Source organism: Somniosus microcephalus, chromosome 26 (assembly GCF_052327205.1).
Source record: "Somniosus microcephalus isolate GS21.2 chromosome 26, FLI_Smic_1.0, whole genome shotgun sequence".
Taxonomy (NCBI): Eukaryota; Metazoa; Chordata; class Chondrichthyes; order Squaliformes; family Somniosidae; genus Somniosus; species Somniosus microcephalus.
Genome location: NC_141012.1, coordinates 45,045,911 through 45,067,852, shown reverse-complemented (window position 1 = coordinate 45,067,852; position 21,942 = coordinate 45,045,911). Strand labels below are relative to the sequence as shown.

The window sequence follows — 21,942 nt, the reverse complement described above, 5'->3', positions numbered from 1 at the left end:
CAGATGTCGGGGGAATCCGCCGAACAGTTGTCGGCTGCAGGCAGCTCCTCCTTAACAGAAGGAGGAGGCCTGCAGTTCCCCAGCCTGCCGCACCGCATCGGGTGCCGCAGCGGGGGATTAGCGCCGGGAAACCCAATTCAACGCCCGTTTTCAGGCGCTAAAACCCTCCTTTAGTGCCCGCCACCCTCTGGGGCCAGCGCAACCGAATTTTCGTCGGGCGCTGCCGCATTAACGCTGGCGCAAAATTTCTGGCGCTACAGCCCTGGCGAGCCCACAACCCAATTTCTAGGCCTAGGTAAACACGCGGGCCTAGAAATTGGGTTGTGGGCTCGCCAGGGCTGTAGCGCCAGAAATTTTGCGCCAGCGTTAATGCGGCAGCGCCCGACAAAAATTCGGTTGCGCCGGCCCCAGAGGGCGGCGGGCACTAAAGGAGGGTTTTAGCGCCTGAAAACGGGCGTTGAATTGGGTTTCCCGGCGCTAATCCCCCGCTGCGGCACCCGATGCGGTGCGGCAGGCTGGGGAACTGCAGGCCTCCTCCTTCTGTTAAGGAGGAGCTGCCTGCAGCCGACAACTGTCCGGCGGATTCCCCCGACATCTGAGCCCGGCACCTCGGGGAAGTGCCGGGCTCGCAGCACACACTCATCAGGGCCGCAGGGGGGGTGATGCAGGAGTCCGGGAAGGGAGGTGCGGGCAGGCGGCCGCCGGGAACGCGGCCGGCCGCCGCTCCACCTTTATGCGCCGGCGCAAAGGCGTGTAAGGACACTTTTCACATTCGTTAGTTGCGCCTGCCACGGGCGAGGCGGGCGCAACTGAATTTGGGCTTGGGGCCGGGTTACCACGGCAACCGGGACGCTGCGCACACCGATGACGTCATCGGTGCCGGCGCAGCGCTACCGGCTAACGCCGATGGTAAGGCCCAAGTCAATTTGCAAAACGGCTATAAGTCCGGCGCAAGGCCCTCTAGCGCCACTAATTGGGCGCTAAGCCCACTCAATTTCTAGGCCACGGTACCATGAACTATTGGGAATCATAACGTAGAAAGGGATAAATTCCTTGGCCTAGAAATTCAGTTCGGACGCTATTGCGGCGCTAAAGTCGGGCGCTCGGCAAATTTAGCGGCCGCCGGAAAGTGCAGGTGACCTCGCCGAAATTCAGTAGATTTGGCCAACTTTTTGGCCGAGCGCTGCAATAGGCGTTGGAACCCTGTGTTCAGGCGCTAATCCGGCGATGCGGCCTGATAACGCCGATTCCGGGCGCAGCGCAGGTGCGATCATGTGGTGAGTGTCAGCAGACACCCTGACGCCGGCCAGCTCTTAAAGGGGGAAGGGTCAACTTTGACTGCAGCCACGCCCTGCATGCTGTAGCCCTGCAACTAGGCCTCAGGACTGGTTGTGTCCCAAATCAACGCCTGGAGGTAATGGAGAGGGCCCGTGAAAGAGCCCAGCGGTTCTCTGACCATGCGCTGGGTGTGCTCCTTCATGGGGTGCGCAAGAGAAGACGGGTCGTGTGCCCGGCTAGTGGCAGGAAGGCTCCCAGGAGCAAGTTCAGGGAGGCCTGGACCAAAATTGCCCGGAGGGTCTCCTCCAACTCCGATGTTCCCAGGAGTGCGGACCAGTGCCGCAAGAAATACAATGACCTATGTCGGCTGGTCAAGGTGAGTACCCTTTCCAGTGTCCCCCTCATCCTTGCATGTGCACCTCCCATTAGGGCCAAAGGGACATCAAAGGTCTAATGCCCAGCCCTCCTCCCGCTGCAATGGCACTTGCATGTTAATCAATAGCTCTTTCTGCACTTATCACACTGTCCAAGCTATTCCACCATGGGAGGCCTCACACACAGCAACAGGGCACCACACTGTCCAAGCTATTCCACCATGGGAGGCCTCACACACAGCAACGGGGCACCACACTGTCCAAGCTATTCCACCATGGGAGGCCTCACACACAGCAACAGGGCACCACACTGTCCAAGCTATTCCACCACGGGAGGCCTCACACACAGCAACAGGGCACCGCACTGTCCAAGCTATTCCACCATGGGAGGCCTCACACACAGCAACAGGGCACCAGACTGTCCAAGCTATTCCACCATGGGAGGCCTCACACACAGCAACGGGGCACCACACTGTCCAAGCTATTCCACCATGGGAGGCCTCACACACAGCAACAGGGCACCACACTTTCCAAGCTATTCCACCACGGGAGGCCTCACACACAGCAACAGGGCACCGCACTGTCCAAGCTATTCCACCATGGGAGGACTCACACACAGCAACAGGGCACCGCACTGTCCAAGCTATTCCACCATGGGAGGCCTCACACACAGCAACAGGGCACCACACTGTCCAAGCTATTCCACCATGGGAGGACTCACACACAGCAACAGGGCACCGCACTGTCCAAGCTATTCCACCATGGGAGGACTCACACACACCAACGGGGCACCACACTGTACTTAGACGCCCTCCTTTCTCTTGCAGGCCAAGCTGGCGAGGAACGCCAGGAGCCTGCGTGTCACTGGTGGAGGCCCTCGCGATTACCAGGAGCTAACGGTTCTGGAAGAGAGGGTGGCCCGACTCCTGCGTCACCCGGTGACTGGGCCTGTGGCGCTCGGCGACGCAGACCCTATACTGGAACCCACTGGTAAGGACAGGACCGGGTGCACCTCTCTCCTTGCCCTCGCGCATCAGATCTACATCTTTCCCCACTGGCCGAAAAATGCGCATAATGCACCAGTGCGGCCTCCCTCGCTGTCGGCCTGTCCTCACTCTAAAGCTACACTTGTGCCTTCCTGCTTTCAGCTGGTGAGGAGGAGGTGCTCCCTGAAGCCCACACAGCCAGGCCCTCGGAGGAGGAGGACGTCGAGGAGCAGCAGGAAGGCGCCACCTCGGGGGAACCCTCCTCCGCTCCAGGAGATGGCAATGAAGGGGAGACGTCTGGCGTGCCGGAGAGCCAGGGGGAGGCGGGGGAGGGGAGCCCCGAACCTGGTCCCAGTGGCATGGACGCACGCGGCAAGGCTCCGGGGCACGCCAGCCTTCTGCCCAGAGGGGGGAGGCGGTGGAGGGGAGGGCAGAACCTGCTCCCAGTGGCGTGGCCGCACGCGGCAAGGCTCCGGCGGCACGCCAGCCTTCTGCCCAGAGGGGGGAGGCGCCCTCAAGTCCGGACTCGGACGTCGCCCAGGAGGTGCGCCTCCTGGACGAGATGTCGGCGGCGTCGGAGCGGCGGCACCTCGAATTCATGGAGGTGGTGGCACAGATGCCTCACGCCATCGAAAGCCTCGCACAAAGTGTGGTGGCTTTCGGCCAATCCCAGGCCAGGGGGCTGGAGCAAATCGCAGCAGCGTACGCCAGGGGGGTGGAGCTCCTTGTGGCAGCGCATGAGAGGGGGGTGCAACAACTCGAGGCAGCGCAGCACGCCAGTCGCCAGCTGAGAGGTGCTGGGCAGACAATGGCACTGCAGATGCGGGCACATGCCAGCGCAGTTGGGGCACTGACTTCTGCCACCCTCGCACTGGCGCGGAGGCATCGCCAGGCCAGCCGCCGCCCTGCTGCCGCACACCGGTCTGGCGACCAACAGTTTGGCGCACTTGCTCCCCGGCCAGGCCGCCCGAGTGCACGTGTGTCTGGCGAGCAGCGCGCGCCTGGCATCACCCACCTTGTCCCCATTGGTGCAGGCGAGCCTGCCACTCCCCCAGCCAGGGTGCAAGGAGCTGCTGCAGGCAGTGAAGAGGGCCACCCACAGCTGCAGCAGCCACCAGCCGGCCCCTCCCGGGCCCGCCCTCGTGTAGGCCGACCCCCAAGGGCATCTGGCGAGACGCCTTGTCGCCCTGAAGATCCTTCCCCCAGCCTCGCCACAGCCTCACGGCCCAGCTTGAGGCGCAGCAGCAGGACGGGCCGGGGCAAAAGACGGCTGTCGACGGACTCGCCCTCTCGCCACACCGAATAGAGTGTGGCGAGCAAGGGTTTGGGTGATGCGGGGGCTTCTGTTCTGGGGGGCATTATGTTGTTTGGTTTTATGGGGGTGTTTGTGTTGTGGGGGGGGCTTGTTTTTGTTAGGCCAGTGAGGAAGGCCATTTGGATGTTGATGTTTTGTTAGTCCTCCCCAGGTTTTGGGAGTGACAGAAGTTTGTGACTGTTTTTTGGGGGTCTTCTCTGTTTTGCTCTTCCATGTGGGAAGGGCCCTGAGTTTTTGAAATAAAGATGTTTATTTATTCACCATGTGCAGGTGTCATGTTTCAAGTGGTTGTTGGGTTAACCGGCTGAGGGCTTGCGGAGCGGCTGCCTTCAGCTGCGTTCAGTGGCCCAGGCCATTCCCTGACAGGGGGCCTAGAAGTGTCGAGCAATAAGCCCCCGGCGGACGGCCCTTGGACCTTGTCGCTCCCTCCTGGCCTGGTGCTCCTCCTCCTCAGGGTCCTCCTGCTCGTCCTCCTGAGGTGGTGGGGCAATGTCAGGTGGCAGTGCCTGAGTCCTGCGGATAGCCAGGTTGTGGAGCATGCAGCACACCACGACGAACTGGGAGACTCTATCCGGCGAATACTGAAGAGACCCGCCCGAACGATCCAGGCAACGGAACCGTTGCTTGAGGACGCCTATCGTTTGCTCTATTAGGTTCCTTGTGGCTTGATGGCTTTCGTTGTATGCCAGCTCCGCTGGGGTCCTGGGCGCGCGGAGCGGGGTCATGAGCCATGTGCACAAAGGGTAGCCCTTGTCCCCGATAAGCCATCCCCTTGGTGGAGGCTGTGCCTGGAACATGTCAGCCACAGTAGTCTGGCGCAGGATAAAGGCATCGTGGCTGCTTCCTGGGAAGCGGGCATCGACAGCTAGGATGCGCTGCCTGTGGTCACACACCAGCTGCACATTTAGGGAATGGTAGCCCTTCCGGTTGCGGTATTGCTCGGCATTGTGGATAGGTGCCCGCATAGCCACATGCGTGCAGTCAATGGCGCCCTGCACCATGGGGAAGGCCGCGATCCTGGCAAATCCGACTGCACGCTGCTCCTGCTTGTGTTGGGTCATGGGGAAGGAGATGAATTGGTGCCTCCTCGCGTAAAGTGCATCGGTGACCTGTCGGATGCAGCGATGCGCGGCGAACTGGGAGATGTTCGCAATGTCCCCAGCAGCGGCTTGGAAGGAGCCGCTTGCATAAAAGCTGAGAGCCACCGTGACCTTCACTTCCACCGAGAGAGATGTCCTGCACATGAGCTGTGGCCGCAAATCTGCGCGAAGCAGCTGGCAGATCTCTGCAACCACCTCCCTCCTGAAGCGCAGCCTCTTCACACAATGCGCGGCAGTCATGGTGAGATAGGACACCTGCTGCCGGTATTGCCTGAGTGGGTAAGGCCTACGTTGGCGACGCCTGATGGCCCCTCTGCGTCTAGGCATGGCTGGCCCTCTGTCACAGCGTCTGCGAGCCCTTCGCACAAAATGCTGCAACTGAGGGTTGGCACCCCATACAGCCCCCATTATAAAGTTCCAAACAGCCAAATCACAAGGATGCAAATGTCAAAGCACTGGCTAGAAGCCAAAAATACCTCTCCTATGTTGTCCGAAATCAGAAATCTCTGTGCCTTGCTCTCTGTCCAGAAATCCAAAGCAGTAAAGTCATTGCAGTGAAATGGCTGGCCTTTATGGGTGAGTGGATGTGCCCTTTAATTAGCGCTCCCCGAATCCCACAGGGCCTCTGTTGAGTTCCACTTCACAGTTCTTAACAGCACCACGCCCACATTGGGCGGGCGCCACTGAATTTCCGGTTTGGGGCGCACAAACGGCATTGCACACCCAAATGACGTCATAAGATGCGCGCGCAGCTGAGCGGGCGCTAACACTTTGCGCCGGCGCTAAATCCCAACTGAATTTCGGCGTAGGCGCAGATCCGGCGGCGCCCGGGCGCTAAGTGGCTAGCGCCGGAAATATACCCTTTTCTGGCGCTAACGGCTGGCGCAAACAACTGAATTTCTAGGCCAGGGACTTTCCACCCACCCCTACTCTGAACCTCAGTTGCTCCTCCCAGGAGTGTCTCATGGACCTTCTCCCCACACCCTGAACCTCAGTTTCTATAAAGATTCTCTCAATGAGCCTGTGAGCAGATCCTCACACTGCATGAAAACAGCAAGCAATGTCTGCCTGGTGGCCTCAGTCCATGAGATCACCTCTGACCAGGTCCATTCCCAGCGCTGGCAAACATGTGCGAGATACTCCCCTGAACGTCAACTAGTCATCTTTAAAACTATAAATCACATCGCTGTCGAGCATTCCTTCACACGGGGCGAGGAAGGGGCTGGCTATAATGGGTGGGTGAAGCCTGCACATTTGACTCGTTGGGAGTTGGAGGCGATCATGGGGAGACGGTTGGCTCGGAGTTCTGGAGACCACAGATTGAAAAGGGCTGAAGGCCCTGATGCGCTATCAATTACTCATAAAAGACTGAGGCCTAGAAATTCAGTTGGCGCCGCGCCAGGGCTTTAGCGCTGGAAAGTTAGCGCCAGCGCTAAGTCCCCCTGCGCGCGCCAAAAATTCAGTAGCGCCGCGCCCAAACGGCTGCCGGCGCTACTGAAGGGTGTTTGCGCCTGAAAATGGGCGCTACCTGCCGCTTTGCGGCGCTATTCCGGCGCTGCGGCGCCCGATGCGGTGCGGCAGGCTCGGGAAGTGCAGGCCTCCTCCTTCAGTTAAGGAGGAGCTGCCTGCACCCGCCCGCTGGCCGGTAAACTCATCAGAAAAATGAGCCCGGCACCTCGGGGAAGTGCCGGGCTCGCAGCCCGGAAGCATCTGTTCCGCGGGGGGGGGTGGAGGAGTCCGGGGAGGGACGTGCGGGCAGGCGGCCGGCGGGAAAGCGGCCGGCCGCCGCGCGACCTTAAGGCGCAGGCGCTAACTGATGTAAGACTCTGTTGCCAGAGTCTTAGTTGCAGCTGCCACGGGCGAGGCGGCCGCAACTGAATTTCGGCGCTGGGGCCCGTCGGCATGGCAACCGGGACACTGCGCACACCGATGACGTCATCGGTGCCGGCGCAGCGCAACCGGTCTACCGCCGATTCTAGGGCCCCAGGGAATTTCTAAACTGGCCATAACTCCGGCGCTAGGCCCTCTAGCGCCTCAAATGCGGCGCTAAGGCTACTCAATTTCTAGGCCTGAGAGTTAAGAGAGTAACTAAAGGCTTTTATTAGCAAAGAACAGAGCATGCCTCTCGTGGTTGACTGGGTTCCAAGAAGGCAGGGGGCTGCAGGTCAATCACCTTTATACCTGGGCCTGTGTGGGTGGAGCCAGCCGAGACATGTTGAGGCATGCATAGGTACAACAGTGTGTAACAACAACAACAACAGTGGTTTACCACATTCACCCCTTGTTTAAAATTGAGTCCGGCGGGGTGAAGTGTACTAAAGGTTCGTGTAAGTAAGTCTATCAGGTGGCCTTGTATGCCGTCCTGATCGTCGTGGTGGCGGCGGTGATGGTGCAGCATCCAACGTTGAGTCTGGCGTCTCATTGAGTGGTTGGGTGGTCAATGACGGGTCCTGGGGCTGCGGCATGCCGTCTAGCGGGGTTAGGTTGTGGGTAGTGGTGGATGGCAATGGCAGTGTTTCAGGGGCACCCAAAGGTGCGAGATCTCGTGTGGGGGCTGTGTCCTCCCGCCCGTCCGGGTACGCTACGTAAGCGTACTGGGGGTAGGCGTGGGTAGTGGTGGATGGCGAGGGGGGTGTTTCGGGAGCACCCGAAGGTGCGAGGTCTCGTATGGAGACTGTGTCCTCCCGCCCGTCCGGGTACACCACGTAAGCATACTGAGGGTTGGCATGGAGGAGGCTCACCCTCTCGACCAGGGGGTCCGTCTTATGGGACCTCACGTGCTTCCGCAGTAGGACGGGTCCTGGAGAAGTCAGCCATGTCGGTAACGAGGTCCCCGATGTGGACTTCCTGGGGAAGGAGAACATTCTCTCGTGAGGGGTAGCATTGGTGGCTGTACAGAGCAGTGACCGAATGGAATGGAGCGCCGCAGGGAGGACTTCCTGCCAGCGAGAGGTCGGGAGGCCCTTAGATTTCAAGTTTAAAAGGACTGCCTTCCAGACCGTCGCATTCTCCCTTTCCACCTGGCCATTCCCCCGGGGGTTGTAGCTGGTGGTCCTGCTTGTAGCGATACCTCTCGAGAGCAGGTACTGCCGGAGTTCGTCGCTCATAAAGGATGAGCCCCTGTCGCTATGAATATAGCTAAGGAAACCGAACAAGGCGAAGAGGTCATTCAGACATTTAATGACCGTGGTACTGGTCATGTCTGAGCAAGGGATGGCAAACGGGAGTACTCATCAATTATGTTGAGGAAGTACACATTGCGGTCAGAGGAGGGGAGGGGCCCTTTAAAATCGACGCTCAGCCGTTCAAAGGGGCGCGTGGCTTTGATCAGGCTTGCTCTGTCTGGCCTATAAAAATGCGGTTTGCACTCGGCACAGATTTGGCAGTTCCTGGTCATGGTCCTGACCTCCTCGATGGAGTAGGGCAGGTTACGGGATTTGATGAAGTGAAAAAACCTGGTGACCCCCGGGTGGCAGAGGTCATTGTGGAGGGTCTTCAGTCTATCGACCTGCGCGTTGGCGCATGTACCACGTGATAGGGCATCTGGGGGCTCATTGAGTTTCCCGGGCCGGTACAAGATATCGTAATTGTAGGTGGAGAGTTCGATTCTCCACCTCAAGACCTTGTCGTTCTTGATTTTGCCCCTCTGCTTATTATTAAACATAAAAGCTACTGAACGCTGGTCAGTGAGCAGGGTAAATCGTTTTCCAGCCAGGTAATGCCTCCAATGTCGCACAGCTTCCACAATGGCCTGGGCCTCCTTTTCGACAGAGGAGTGTCGAATCTCGGGGCCCTGGAGGGTCCTTGAGAAAAAGGCCACGGGTCTCCCCGCCTGGTTAAGGGTTGCAGCTAGGGCAAAGTCGGAAGCGTCGCTCTCCACTTGGAAAGGGATGGACTCATCCACTGCGTGCATTGTGGCCTTTGCAATATCTCCTTTTATGAGAGTGAAGGCTGCACAGGCCTCTGCTGTCAGGGGGAAGGAGGTGGACTTGATGAGGGGTCTGGCTTTGTCCGCATAGTTCGGCACCCACTGAGCATAGTACGAGAAAAACCCTAGGCATCTCTTCAGTGCTTTTTGGCAGTGGGGGAGGGGGAGCTCCATAAGGGGGCGCATCCTGTCGGGGTCGGGGCCGATGACTCCGTTCTCCACTACACAGCCAAGAATGGCAAGGCGCTTGGTACGAAACATACATTTGTCCTTGTTGTATGTTAGGTTCAGCCGCTGGACCGTACGGAGGAATTTCTCTAGATTAACATCATGGTCCTGCTGGTCGCGGCCGCAGATGGTGACGTTGTCTAGATAGGGGAAAGTGGCCTGGAGCGCGTTCTGGTCGACCATCCGGTCCATCTCCTGTTGGAAGACTGAAACCCCGTTGGTGATGCCGAAGGGCACTCTGAGGAAGTGGTAGAGACGACCGTCAGCTTCAAAAGCTGTGTACTGGCGGTCCTCAGCCCTGATGGGGAGCTGGTGGTATGCCGACTGCAGATCAATCGTCGAGAACACCCGGTATTGTGCTATCTGATTGACCATGTCAGATATGCGGGGGAGTGGGTATGCATCTAGCTGGGTGTAGCGATTGATCGTCTGGCTGTAGTCAATAACTAGGCGCTGTTTTTCGCCACTCTTCACTACCACCACTTGTGCTCGCCATGGGCTGGTGCTACTTTCAATAATCCCTTCCTTCAGGAGTCTTGCTACCTCGGATTTAATGAAGCTCCTATCCCCGGCACTGTAACGCCTGCTTTTGGTAGCGATGGGCTTACAGTCACGGGTGAGGTTAGCGAACAAGGAGGGGGGGGGACTTTAAGGGTGGAGAGGCTGCAAATGGTGCGCGGCGGGCGATTTAAAAGCTGCTGGCTGCAGACTGTGAGTGGGGGGAGGGGTCCGTCATACGCTAATGTGACACTCTTAAGGTTGCACTGAAAATCCAACCCCAGTAGAACGGCAGCGCAAAGATGGGGCAGGACCAGGAGTTTAAAATTTTTGTATTCTGTGCCCCTTACTGAAAGGGTCACTACACAGTAGCCACCGACGTCCGCTGACTGGGCTTTGGAAGCCAAAGAGATCCGATGTCGCGTCGGCAGGACCGGGAGAGAGTAACTGCGCACCGTGTCGGGGTGGATAAAGCTTTCCGTGCTCCCGCTGTCAAAAAGGCAGGTAGTGGCGCGGCCGTTTACCTTAATGTCCATCATGGACCTGGACAGTTGATGAGGGAGAGATTGGTCCAGCGTCACGGAGGCCAGCGTATGGTCGAGCGAGTCAATGTGGTCGTCAGATGAGGCGGTGGTTGAGTCCGGGTCCCCCGTGGTTGAAGTTGGAGACGTCCGAGATGGCTGACAAAATGGCGGCGCCCATGGTCCCGATCCCCACGTGGCTGGGGGAGCCCAAGATGGCGGACAAGATGGCTGCCCCCACGGTTCGCACGCGGCGCTGCTGGCGTTAGCGGTTTTACTTTTGCAGGCGCTGACATAGTGTCCTTTCTTCCCGCAGCCGGAGCAGGTAGCGTTTCTCGCCGGGCAGCGTGCTCTGGGGTGTTTTGCCTGGCCACAAAAATAACATTTCTGTGCCTTAGACATCGCAGCAGCAGTTGAAGGTGGCGGTCCCATGACCCAAGGTTGTGGCGTCCACGTTGCGGAGCGGTTAGGGGAGAAGGCGTCCATATTCCTGTGGGCCGCGTCGAGCGAGAGCGCGAGGGACACTGCCTTTCTCAGGTCTATTTCTCCCTTTTCCAACAGTCTCTGCTGGGAGTAGTCGGACCTTAGACCCGCAACGAAAGCATCTCGGATCAGTCCCTCCGTGTGTGTTGCGGCTGATGCCTCTTTGCAGTCGCAGTCTTGGCCGAGTATCCGTAGTGCCCGTAGGAAGGCCTCCACCGATTCCCCGGGCTGCTGTCTGCGGGATCTTAAGAGGTGCCGGGCATAGACCGTATTTACCGGGCGTGCGTATTGCCCTTTTAGCAGACCGATAGCCGCCGCGTAGGTCGTCGCGTCCTGGATTATTGTATAAACTTGGTGGCTCACCTTTGAGGCCAGGATTTCCAACTTGTTTTCGTCCAGGGTCACAGTTGAGGCTTGCAGGTAGGCCTCGAAGCAACGCAGCCAATGCGCGAATTTGGTAGCCGAACCCGCTTCTTGGGGGTCTAGGTCCAGGCATGTTGGTCTGAGGGCTCGCAGCAGCTCCTGCTGTTCAGCGTTTGGTGCAGCAGCCTGCTGTTCAGCGTTTGGTGCAGCAGCCTGCTGTTCAGCAAATGTCGACATTTTGTTTTTGCTAATAAAATTGATGCGCTATCAATTACTCATAAAAGACTGAGAGTTAAAAGAGTAACTAAAGGCTTTTATTAGCAAAGAACAGAGCATGCCTCTCGTGGTTGACTGGGTTCCAAGAAGGCAGGGGGCTGCAGGTCAATCACCTTTATACCTGGGCCTGTGGGTGGAGCCAGCCGAGACATGTTGAGGCATGCATAGGTACAACAGTGTGTAACAACAACAACAACAACAGTGGTTTACCACAGGCCCTTCACCGACCCACTCTGCCTCGTGATCGGATGGTGATTCTACCAAAGCAGAAGCTATCCGAGTGATGCGGGGAGATGTCTGCTGGAAACACCAGGAGCAAAAAAACCTCAACTTCCTGACATCAACACTCGAAGAGATTTGTCTCACTCTCCCTGTCTCCCCCCTCTCCCCCCTCTCCCCCCCCCCTCCCCCTCCGTCTCTATTTATTTTGAGTACGAGGAAAGGAAATCAAGCAGAGCGTTCAAAGGTTCCTCACCGCTGCCTTTAATTCCGTACGGCAATTCATTGACCGCAGAGCCTTGCTGCATCCACCAAATATCGTTTAAGTTTAAAAATAATTGAGTGTTTCTGGTGAAGCTGAAAGTAAAATGAAAACAGGAGATTAAAACTGGCAGAGGCACAATCAGAGAAAATCTGCAGCAATGAAACGGGGAGAGTGGAGCTCAACGCATGGAGATGGTACAAAGGGTGACTTACTTTGATATTACCCGCTTGCTGCGTGTGTTTGAATACCCAAGTTGGCATCGCGTTTCTTCCACACTGTAACTAAACAGAGACAAATTTTAACCAACAAAAAAGCTCGCACTTCCTGAGCGATGGGAACTGGTTGGCGCAGCTCATTAAACCCTGAGCTTTCAGCTCCGGTCGTCAACCCAGCCCAGCCCACTCTGATGGGATGAGGACTCCCTCCCACTGCTGCCTGCGAGGGCCCTCTGTAAAATGGCTTTGGGCAGTCTCAATCCATTTCATGCTTGACCTTCAACATCCACTCCCTCCACCACCATGGCTGCAGTGCGCACCATCGAATGTCTCCAAGTTTGCAGACGACACAAAGCTGGGTGGGCGTGTGTGCTGTGAGGAGGGTGCCAAGAAACTCCAGTATGATTTGGACAGGTTGGGCGATTGGGCAGATGCATGGCAGATGCAGTATAATGTGGATAAATGCGAGGTTATCCACTTTGGTGGCAAAAACAGGAAAGCAGGTTATTATCTGAACGGCAATAGATTGGGAAAAGGGGAAGTGCAATGAGACCTGGGTGCCCTTGTGCACCAGTCGCTGAAGGTAAGCATGCAGGTGCAGCAGGCGGTTAAGAAGGCAAATGGTATGTTGGCCTTCGTAGTGAGAGGGTTCGAGTACAGGAACAAGGATGTCTTGCTTCAGTTGTACAGGGCCTTGGTGAGACCACACCTTGAGTATTGTGTGCAGTTTTGGTTGCCTAATCTGAGGAAGGATGTTCTTGCCATGGAGGGAGTGCAGCGAAGATTCACCAGGTTGATACCTGGGATGGCAGGAATTACATACGAGGAGAGATTGGGTCGATTGGGCTTATACTCGCTGGAGTTTAGGAGAATGAGAGGGGATCTCATTGAAACTTATAAAATTCTAACAGGACTAGACAGGCTAGATGCAGGAAGGATGTTCCCGATGGCGGGGGAGTCCAGAACCAGGGGTCACAGTCTAAGGATAAGGGGTAAGCCATTTAGGACAGAGATGAGGAGGAATTTCTTCACCCAGAGAGTGGTGAACCTGTGGAATTCTCTACCACAGAAGGCAGTTGAGGCCAATTCATTAAATATATTCAAGAAGGAGTTAGATATATTTCTTAAGGCTAAAAGGATCAAGGGATATGGGGAGAAAGCAGGGACAGGGTACTGAGTTTGGATGATCAGCCATGATCGCATTGAATGGCGGAGCAGGCTCGAGGGGCCGAATGGCCTACTCCTGCTCCTATCTTCTATGTTTCTATGTATCTACAAGATGCACTGCAGCAACTCACCAAGGCTTCTTCGGCAGCATCTCCCAAACCCACAACCTCCAGCACCTAGAAGGACAAGGGCAGCAGGTTCATGGGAACACCATCACCTCTAAATTACGCTTCAAGTCACACACGATCCCAACTTATAATATATCGCCATTCCTTCATTGTCACTGGCTCAAAAATCATGGAATTCCCTACCTAACAGCGGCTCAAGAAGCAGACCCACCACCACTTTTAAATGGACATAAAGCAGTAGGCAGTCCATATTTCAGCACTGAAATGGCAAACATATTGCAATCAGTGATAGGAAGGCTGGTCTGGAAAATGGAAAGCTACCACGCTTGCAGTAGGGGGCGCTCTTCCAAGGCAGTGGCTGAGGCACATTCTTAAGGCAGTGTAGAGGGAGCTTTACTCGGTATCTAACCCGTGCTGTACCTGCCCTGGGAGTGTTTGATGGGACAGTGTAGAGGAAGCTTTACTCTGTATCTAACCCATGCTGTACCTGCCCCGGGAGTGTTTGATGGGACAGTGTAGAGGGAGCTTTACTCGGTATCTAACCCGTGCTATACCTGCCCTGGGAGTGTTTGATGGGACAGTGTAGAGGAAGCTTTACTCTGTATCTAACCCGTGCTGTACCTGCCCTGGGAGTGTTTGATGGGACAGTGTAGAGGGAGCTTTACTCTGTATCTAACCCATGCTGTACCTGCCCTGGGAGTGTTTGATGGGACAGTGTAGAGGGAGGTTTACTCTATCTAACCCATGCTGTACCTGCCCTGGGAGTGTTTGATGGGACAGTGTAGAGGGAGCTTTACTCTATCTAACCCGTGCTGTACCTGCCCTGGGAGTGTTTGATGGGACAGTGTAGAGGGAGCTTTACTCTGTATCTAACCCGTGCTGTTCCTGCGCTGGGGAGTGTTTGATGGGACAGCGGATGCCATCCATCACCTTTATGAGAGTTTAAGTGTAACCGTCACACCATGAGCACAGGATGTGGTTAAGCCAACAGAAGCAGCTCTTTCTCAGGAATGACTAAACAAAGTCACTGACCCAGGACTCGCTATAGATAGAATCATCGAAGCTCAGCAGCTAACTAATGAGTCCCAAAGCCCAGTGTAGGTTCCTTCAAGCTCATTTCATATTAGAGATATCAGAACACACCAGGAGAATCATTCTGGAATGCAAAGATAAAACCCCAGCTTCTATTCTCCACTATTAACCGTCTTCTTAAACCCCTCTCCCCTGTCTCCTCCACCCTCACCTCCGACAACAAGTGCGAGCGGCTCATGGACTTCTTTGTCTCTAAGATTGAGACCATCCGTTCAGCTGCCTCTGCCACTTCCCTTACTTCCCCTAGCCCACTGGGCCAAACTTGCTCTAAGGTTCCCCCCTGCCCTAGCCCTGAACTCGCATCTTTCTCCAGTTTCTCTCCGATCTCCCCTCATGACCTCTCTGTGCTCATCTTGTCCATGAGACCCACTTCCTGCTCCCTCGACCCTATTCCCACCAAACTGCTGACCACCCAACTTCCTTTTCTGGCTCCCATGTTAGCGGACATTGTTAATGGTTCTCTCCTCAGGTACTGTCCCCCTCTCCCTCAAAGCTGCCATCATCACCCCTCTCCTCAAAAAACTAACCCTTGACCTCTCCGTCCTTGCAAACTACCGCCCCATCTCCAACCTCCCCTTCCTCTAAAAAGTCCTTGAACGTGTTGTTGCCTCCCAACTCCGTATCCGTCTTTCCCGCAATTCCATGTTTGAATCCCTCCAATCAGGTTTCCGCCCCTGCCACAGTACCAAAACGGCTCTCATCAAAGTCACAAATGACATCCTTTGTGACTGTGACAAAGGTAAACTGTCCCTCCTCGTCCTTCTTGACTTGTCGGCAGCCTTTGACATGGTTGACCACTCCATCCTTCCCCAACACCTCTCCACCGTCGTCCAGCTGGGTGGGACTGCACTCGCCTGGTTCCATTCTTGTCTATCTAATCGTAGCCAGAGAATCACCTGCAACGGCTTCTCTTCCCGCTCCCGCATCGTTACCTCTGGTGTCCCCCAAGGATCTATCCTTGACCCCCTCCTATTTCTCATCTACATGCTGCCCCTTGGCGACATCATCCGAAAACACCGTCAGTTTCCACATGTACGCTGACAACACCCAGCTCTACCTCACTACCCCTTCTCTCGACCCCTCCACGGTGTCTAAATTATCAGACTGCTTGTCCGACTTCTGTATGAGCAGAAATTTTCTCCAATTAAATATTGGGAAGACCGAAGCCATTGTTTTCAGTCCCTGCCACAAACTCCGTTCCCGAGCCACTGACTCCATCCCTCTCCCTAACATCTGTCTGAGGCTGAACCACACTGTTCGCAACCTTGGTGTCATATTTGACCCTGAAATGAGCTTCCGACCACATATCCACAGCATAACAAAGACCGCCTATTTCCACCTCCGTAACATCACCCGTCTCCGCCCCTGCCTCAGTTCATAGCTTCATAGTGATAGAGTCATAACGGCACAGCAGGAGGCCATTCGGCCCAGCAAGTCCGTGCCAGCTCTCCACTGCTGAAACCCTCATCCATGCTTTTGTTACCTCTCGACTTGACTATTCCAATGCACTCCTGGCTGGCCTCCCACATTCTACCTTATGTAAACTTGAGATCATCCAAAACTCGGCTGCCCGTGTCCTAACTCGCACCAAGTCCCGTTCACCCATCACCCCTGTGCTCGCTGACCTACATTGGCTCCCGGTTAAGCAACACCTCAATTTCAAAATTCTCATCCTTGTTTTCAAATCCCTCCATGGCCTCGCCCCTCCCTATCTCTGTAACCTCCTCTGGCCCTCTGAGATATCTGCACTCCTCTAATTCTGCCCTCTTGAGCATCCCTGATTATAATCGCTCAACCTTTGGTGGCCGTGCCTTCTGTTGCCTAGGCCCCAAGCTCTGGAATACCCTGCCTAAACCTGTCCACCTCGCTACCTCTCCTTCCTTTTTAAGACACTCCTTAAAACCTACCTCTTTGACCAAGCTTTTGGTCACCTGCCCTAATTTATCCTTGTGTGGCTCGGTGTCAAATTTGGGATGTTTTACTACGTTAAAGGCGCTATACAAATACAAGTTGTTTTTGTTGTTATACCAGGTGCAAAATGCTAGGAAGTTTTTTCTTGAAAGCGAGAATCTGAAATGGAATGGGCCAGTAAATGGTGCCGTTCCTGTTGATGCAACAATTAAAAGGGGTTGCCTGCAGTAAAGTAGCAGCCATGGGGAGGGAGAAAATATGCAAGAGGATTGTTCCGTTCTTTAATATAAAAGACCCACAGCCATGGAGCTACAACGCATCGCCTAACATTAACAGCAGAAATTGATCACCTTCACCAAAAGGACAAGGTGGGGCTTTAGTAAAATTAATTTTTGATGAAGAGGATTATAATAAAATGCCCGACCAGAAACAGGGGAGAAATCCAGCTCTTCCAGGCAGTACACCCCATGGGCACACTCAGATGCCAGGTTTTCATAGAATCACACAGCACAGAAGCAGCCCATCATGCCTGTGCCGGCTTTTGATAGAGCTGTCCAATTAGTCCTGCCCTTTCCCCATAGTCCTACAATTTTTTTTCCTTTTCAAGTATTTATCCAATTCTCTTTTGAAAGTTACTATTGAATCTGCTTTCAGGCAGCGCATTCCAGATCATAACAACTCACTGCATAAAAAAAATCTTCTCATCTCCCCTCTAGTTCTGTGGCTAATCACCTTCAATCTGTGTCCTCTGGTTCCTGACCCTCCTGCCACTGGAAACAGTTTCTCCTTATTTACTCTATCAAAACTGCTTATAATTTTGAACACCTCTATTAAATCTCCCCTTAACCTCCTCTGCTCCGAGAGAACAATCCCAGCTTCTCTGGTCTGTCCACACAACCTTCTTAATTAAGGGGTTCCTTTAATGCAGCGGGCATGCAGCACTGTTCAATTCCCAACCCCAATAACGCTAGGAGTGTTGGAAGGAAGCTCCAAGGAGCGACTTACTGAAAATTCACCTTGAGGGTCAGATGGGAAAGGATCACCGTCACAATAACAATTGTAAGAAGCAACAGAAACCGAAAATTCTTAGAACAATCTATAAAAAAAGAGATAAGGAAAGATTAATTTCTGCTGTTCCATTCATCCACCTCCCAGTGGGGTGCATATAATATGCAGTGAAACCATACAGCCATGGCTCAGTGGGCCGCACTCTCGCCTCGGAGTCAGAAGGTTGTGGGTTCAAGTCCCACTCCCGAGACTCGAGCACAAAAATCTAGTCTGACACTCCAGCGTAGTGCTGAGGGAGTGCTGCACTGTCGGAGGTGCCGTCTTTTGGATGAGACGTTAAACCGAGGTCCCGTCTGCTCCCATGACACTATTCGAAGAAGAGCAGGGGAGTTCGTCCTGGGGCCAATATTAATCCCTCAATCAATATCACAAAAACAGATTATTTGGTCGTTATCACATTGCTGTTTGTGGGGGCTTGCTGAGCGCAAATTGGTCGCTGCGTTTCCTACATTACAACACTGACTACACTCCAAAAGTACTTTGTTAGCTTTAAAGTGCTTTGGGACGTCCTGAGGTCGTGAAAGGCACGATATAAATACAAGTTCTTTCTTTTAAGACATCTTTCCATTAAACTGCTGGGAGTTGTAAACTTTGAAAGTAATTCTCAAAGAGCAACGCCTCAATTTCTTACCACTCTGGGTAAGCTGAAGTTCAAAATATAAAAGGCTACATTTTTCAGTACCTGCGCCTTCAGACAGGCAAAATTTGCCAACATGCCCACAGTTATTCATTGCAATAAAGCTCCTGTCCCTCGGCCACTGGGAGCTTGTACAGTGGGAGGTGGAATACTGCATGCTGCATCAGCTACCTCAAAAGTTTCCTTTGTACAGAAGAAACTGTCCATTATGCACAAAACATCGGTAAGTGGAGAGTAGCACCGTGTCTCATGCAGAAATGGAGGCTGTGGCAGGAAGTGGGTAAAACGGGCGTTTTGCTTCCTGGGACACTGGCACCAGTACTGGGACAGGAGGGAGCTGTTCCGTTGGGACGGGCTTCACTTGGCCAGTGCTGGGACTAGAGTCCTGGCGGATCATATAACTAGGGCTGTAGAGAGGGCTTTAAACTAACTAGTGGGGGGGAGGTTCCCAGAGAGCAAATAATACAAATGACAACAGAGAAGGTCATAGACTTAGGTAGCAGTGGGGAAATTAAAAACCAGAGCGTGTCAGGAAGGGGTAGAAGGTGTGGAGTAAAAGGTAAAGTAATAAAAAGGGCAATAGCAGGAACTAAGTGTCACAAAACATATTTGAAAGTTCTCTATCTGAATGCACGTAGCATTCGTAACAAAATAGCCGAGTTAAAGGCACAAATAGCTACATATGGGTATGATCTTGTGGCCATTACAGAAACATGGCTGCAGGGTGACAATGCCTGGGAATTAAACATACCAGGTTATTTAACAATCAGGAAGGACAGGCAGGAAGGAAGGGGAGGTGGGGTGGCTATGTTAATAAAGGAAGGAATCACTGTAATACAGAGAAATGATATTGGGTCAAAGGATCAGGATAATGAAACAGTTTGGGTGGAGATAAGGAATAATAAGGGGAAAAAAACACTAGTGGGTGTAGTATATAGGCCTCCGAGCAGTCGCAACTCGGTTGGACGGAGTATCAATCAGGAAATAGTTGAGGCTTGTAATAAGGGAACATCTATAATTATGGGGGATTTTAACTATCATATAAATTGGACGAATCAAATTGGGCAGGGCTGCCTTGAGGATGAGTTCATTGAGTGTATTAGGGATGGGTTTCTTGAGCAGTATGTAACTGAACCAACCAGGGGGCAAGCAACCTTAGATCTGGTCCTGTGTAACGAGACAGGATTAATTAAAAATGTCCTAGTAAAGGATCCCCTTGGAATGAGTGACCATAACATGGTTGAATTCCATATTCAGTTAGAGGGTGAGGAGGCTGTATCTCAAACAAGCATGCTAAGCTTGAGTAAAGGAGACTATGAAGGTATGAGAGCGGAATTGAGTAAAGTGGATTGGGAAAATAGGTTAAAGGATAAGACGATACATGATCAGTGGTGTACATTTAAGGAGTTATTTTACAAATTCCAAAAAAAGTATATTCCACTGAGAAAAAAAGGGTGTAAAAGAAAAGACAGCCATCCGTGGCTAAGTAAAGAAATTAAGGATAGTATTCGACTAAAAACAAGGGCATATAAGGTAGCCAAATCTAGTGGGAGGATAGAGGATTGGGAAAACTTTAAAAGACAGCAAAAAATAACAAAAAGATTGATTAAGAAAGGGAAGATACATTATGAAAGTAAATTAGCAAAAAATATAAAGACAGATAGTAAGAGTTTTTATAGTTATATAAAAAGAAAAAGGGTGGCTAAAGTAAATGTTGGTCCCTTAGAGGATGAGACCGGGAAATTAATGGTGGGAAATATGGAGATGGCAAAAACACTGAATGAATATTTTGTATCAGTCTTTACAGTAGAGGACACCAAGAATATCCCAACACTTGACAAGCAGGGGGCTATGGGGGGAGGAGCTAAATACGATTAAAATCACTAAGGAAGTAGTACTTGGTAAAATAATGGGACTCAAGGCGGATAAATCACCTGGACCTGATGGCTTACATCCCAGGGTTTTGAGGGAAGTGGCGGTAGGGATTGTGGATGCATTGGTAATAATCTTCCAAAACTCCCTGGACTCAGCAAAGGTCCCGGCAGACTGGAAAACTGCTAATGTAACACCCTTATTTAAAAAGGGCAGTAGACAGAAGGCTGGAAACTATAGACCGGTTAGCCTAACATCTGTGGTAGGTAAAATTTTGGAGTCCATTATTAAGGAGACAGTAACAGGACATTTGGATAATCATAATTTAATAAGACAAAGTCAGCATGGTTTTATGAAGGGGAAGTCATGTTTGACAAATTTGCTGGAGTTCTTTGAGGAAGTAACATATAGGGTGGATAAAGGTGAACCAGTGGACGTAGTGTATTTAGACTTCCAAAAGGCATTTGACAAGGTGCCACACAAAAGATTATTGCTTAAGATAAAAAATCACGGGATTGGGGGTAATATTCTGGCATGGATAGAGGATTGGCTATCTAACAGAAGGCAGTGGGTTGGGATAAATGGTTCATATTCAGACTGGCAATCAGTAACCAGTGGTGTTCCGCAGGGGTCAGTGCTGGGTCCCCAACTCTTTACAATCTATATTAACGATTTGGAGGAGGGGACCGAGTGTAACACATCAAAGTTTGCAGATGATACTAAGATGGGAGGGAAAGTAGTGAGTGAGGAGGACATAAAAAACCTGCAAGGGGACATAGACAGGCTAAGTAAGTGGGCAGAGATTTGGCAGATGGAATACAATACTGGAAAGTGTGAGGTTATGCACTTTGGCAGGAAAAATCGTAGAGCAAGTTATTATCTTAATGGCAAGAAACTGGAAAGTACTGAAGTACAAAGGGATCTGGGGGTCCTGGTGCACGAAACTCAAAAGGTTAGTATGCAGGTGCAGCAAGTGATTAAGAAGGCCAATGGAATGTTGGCTTTCATTGCTAGGGGGATAGAATATAAAAATAGGGAGGTATTGCTTCAGTTGTACAAGGTATTGGTGAGACCGCACCTGGAATACTGCATACAGTTTTGGTGTCCATACTTAAGAAAGGACATACTTGCTCTCGAGTCAGTACAAAGAAGGTTCACTCGATTAATCCCGGGGATGAGGGGATGGACATATGAGGAGAAGTTGAGTAGATTGGGACTCTACTCATTGGAGTTCAGAAGAATGAGAGGCGATCTTATTGAAACATATAAGATTATGAAGGGGTTGGATCGGGTGGATGCAGGGAGGATGTTCCAGATGATGGGTGAAACTAGAACTAGGGGGCATAGTCTTAGAATAAGGGGCTGCTCTTTCAAAACTGAGATGAGGAGGAACTACTTCACTCAGAGGGTGGTAGGTCCATGGAATATGCTGCCCCAAAAAGCTGTCGAAGCTACATCATTACATAAATTTAAAACAGAAATAGACAGTTTCCTAGTAGAAAAGGGAATTAAGGGTTACGGGGAGCGGGCAGGAATTTGGACATGAGTCTAGGTTCGGATCGGTCATGGCCCTGTGGGTAGCGGAGCGGGCCCAGGGGCCGTGTAGCCTGATCCTGCTCCTATTTCGTGTGTCTAATTCTGTTAGATTCAGGAGATGGTTCTGTGATAGTAGATTGGCAGTTAGGATCAGGTCAGCCATGATCTTATTGAATGGCGGAGCAGGCTCGAGGGGCCGATTGGCCTACTCCTGCTCCTATTTCTTATGTTCTTATGTTCTCTGCCTGTGGAGTGGATTACGTGAAAAAGTGCTTTGTAATTTCACAACTAAATGGCCTAGCTCTAACTTTAAGATTATCTCACCTTGTTCTGTATTCCCCCTGCACAGGAAAGAGTTTCTCTGTAGCTACTCTAACACATCCTTTAAATCATTGTAAACAGCTCAGATCGATCAATCCTGCACCTTATAAACACAAGCCAAGTTTATACAACTTGACCTCCTAATTTAACCCTTTCGGTCG

General features: G+C 52.7%; 1 protein-coding gene across 2 annotated transcripts in view; it reads right to left on the bottom strand.

The window, feature by feature from the left end:
• Positions 1-21,942, bottom strand: part of LOC147100438 (CMP-N-acetylneuraminate-beta-galactosamide-alpha-2,3-sialyltransferase 4-like) — a 163,550-nt gene that overhangs the window by 24,246 nt on the left and 117,362 nt on the right. The window contains exons 4-7 of one of the 2 annotated variants that reach the window (XM_085968162.1): positions 17,353-17,443; positions 13,348-13,392; positions 12,047-12,115; positions 11,826-11,926 (exon numbers count right to left, since the gene is read on the bottom strand). In XM_085968162.1, coding sequence (XP_085824288.1) covers positions 11,826-11,926; positions 12,047-12,115; positions 13,348-13,392; positions 17,353-17,443 — 306 coding nt within the window. The remainder of the gene's footprint in view (positions 1-11,825; positions 11,927-12,046; positions 12,116-13,347; positions 13,393-17,352; positions 17,444-21,942) is intronic. The other variant, XM_085968163.1, reaches the window with a different exon arrangement.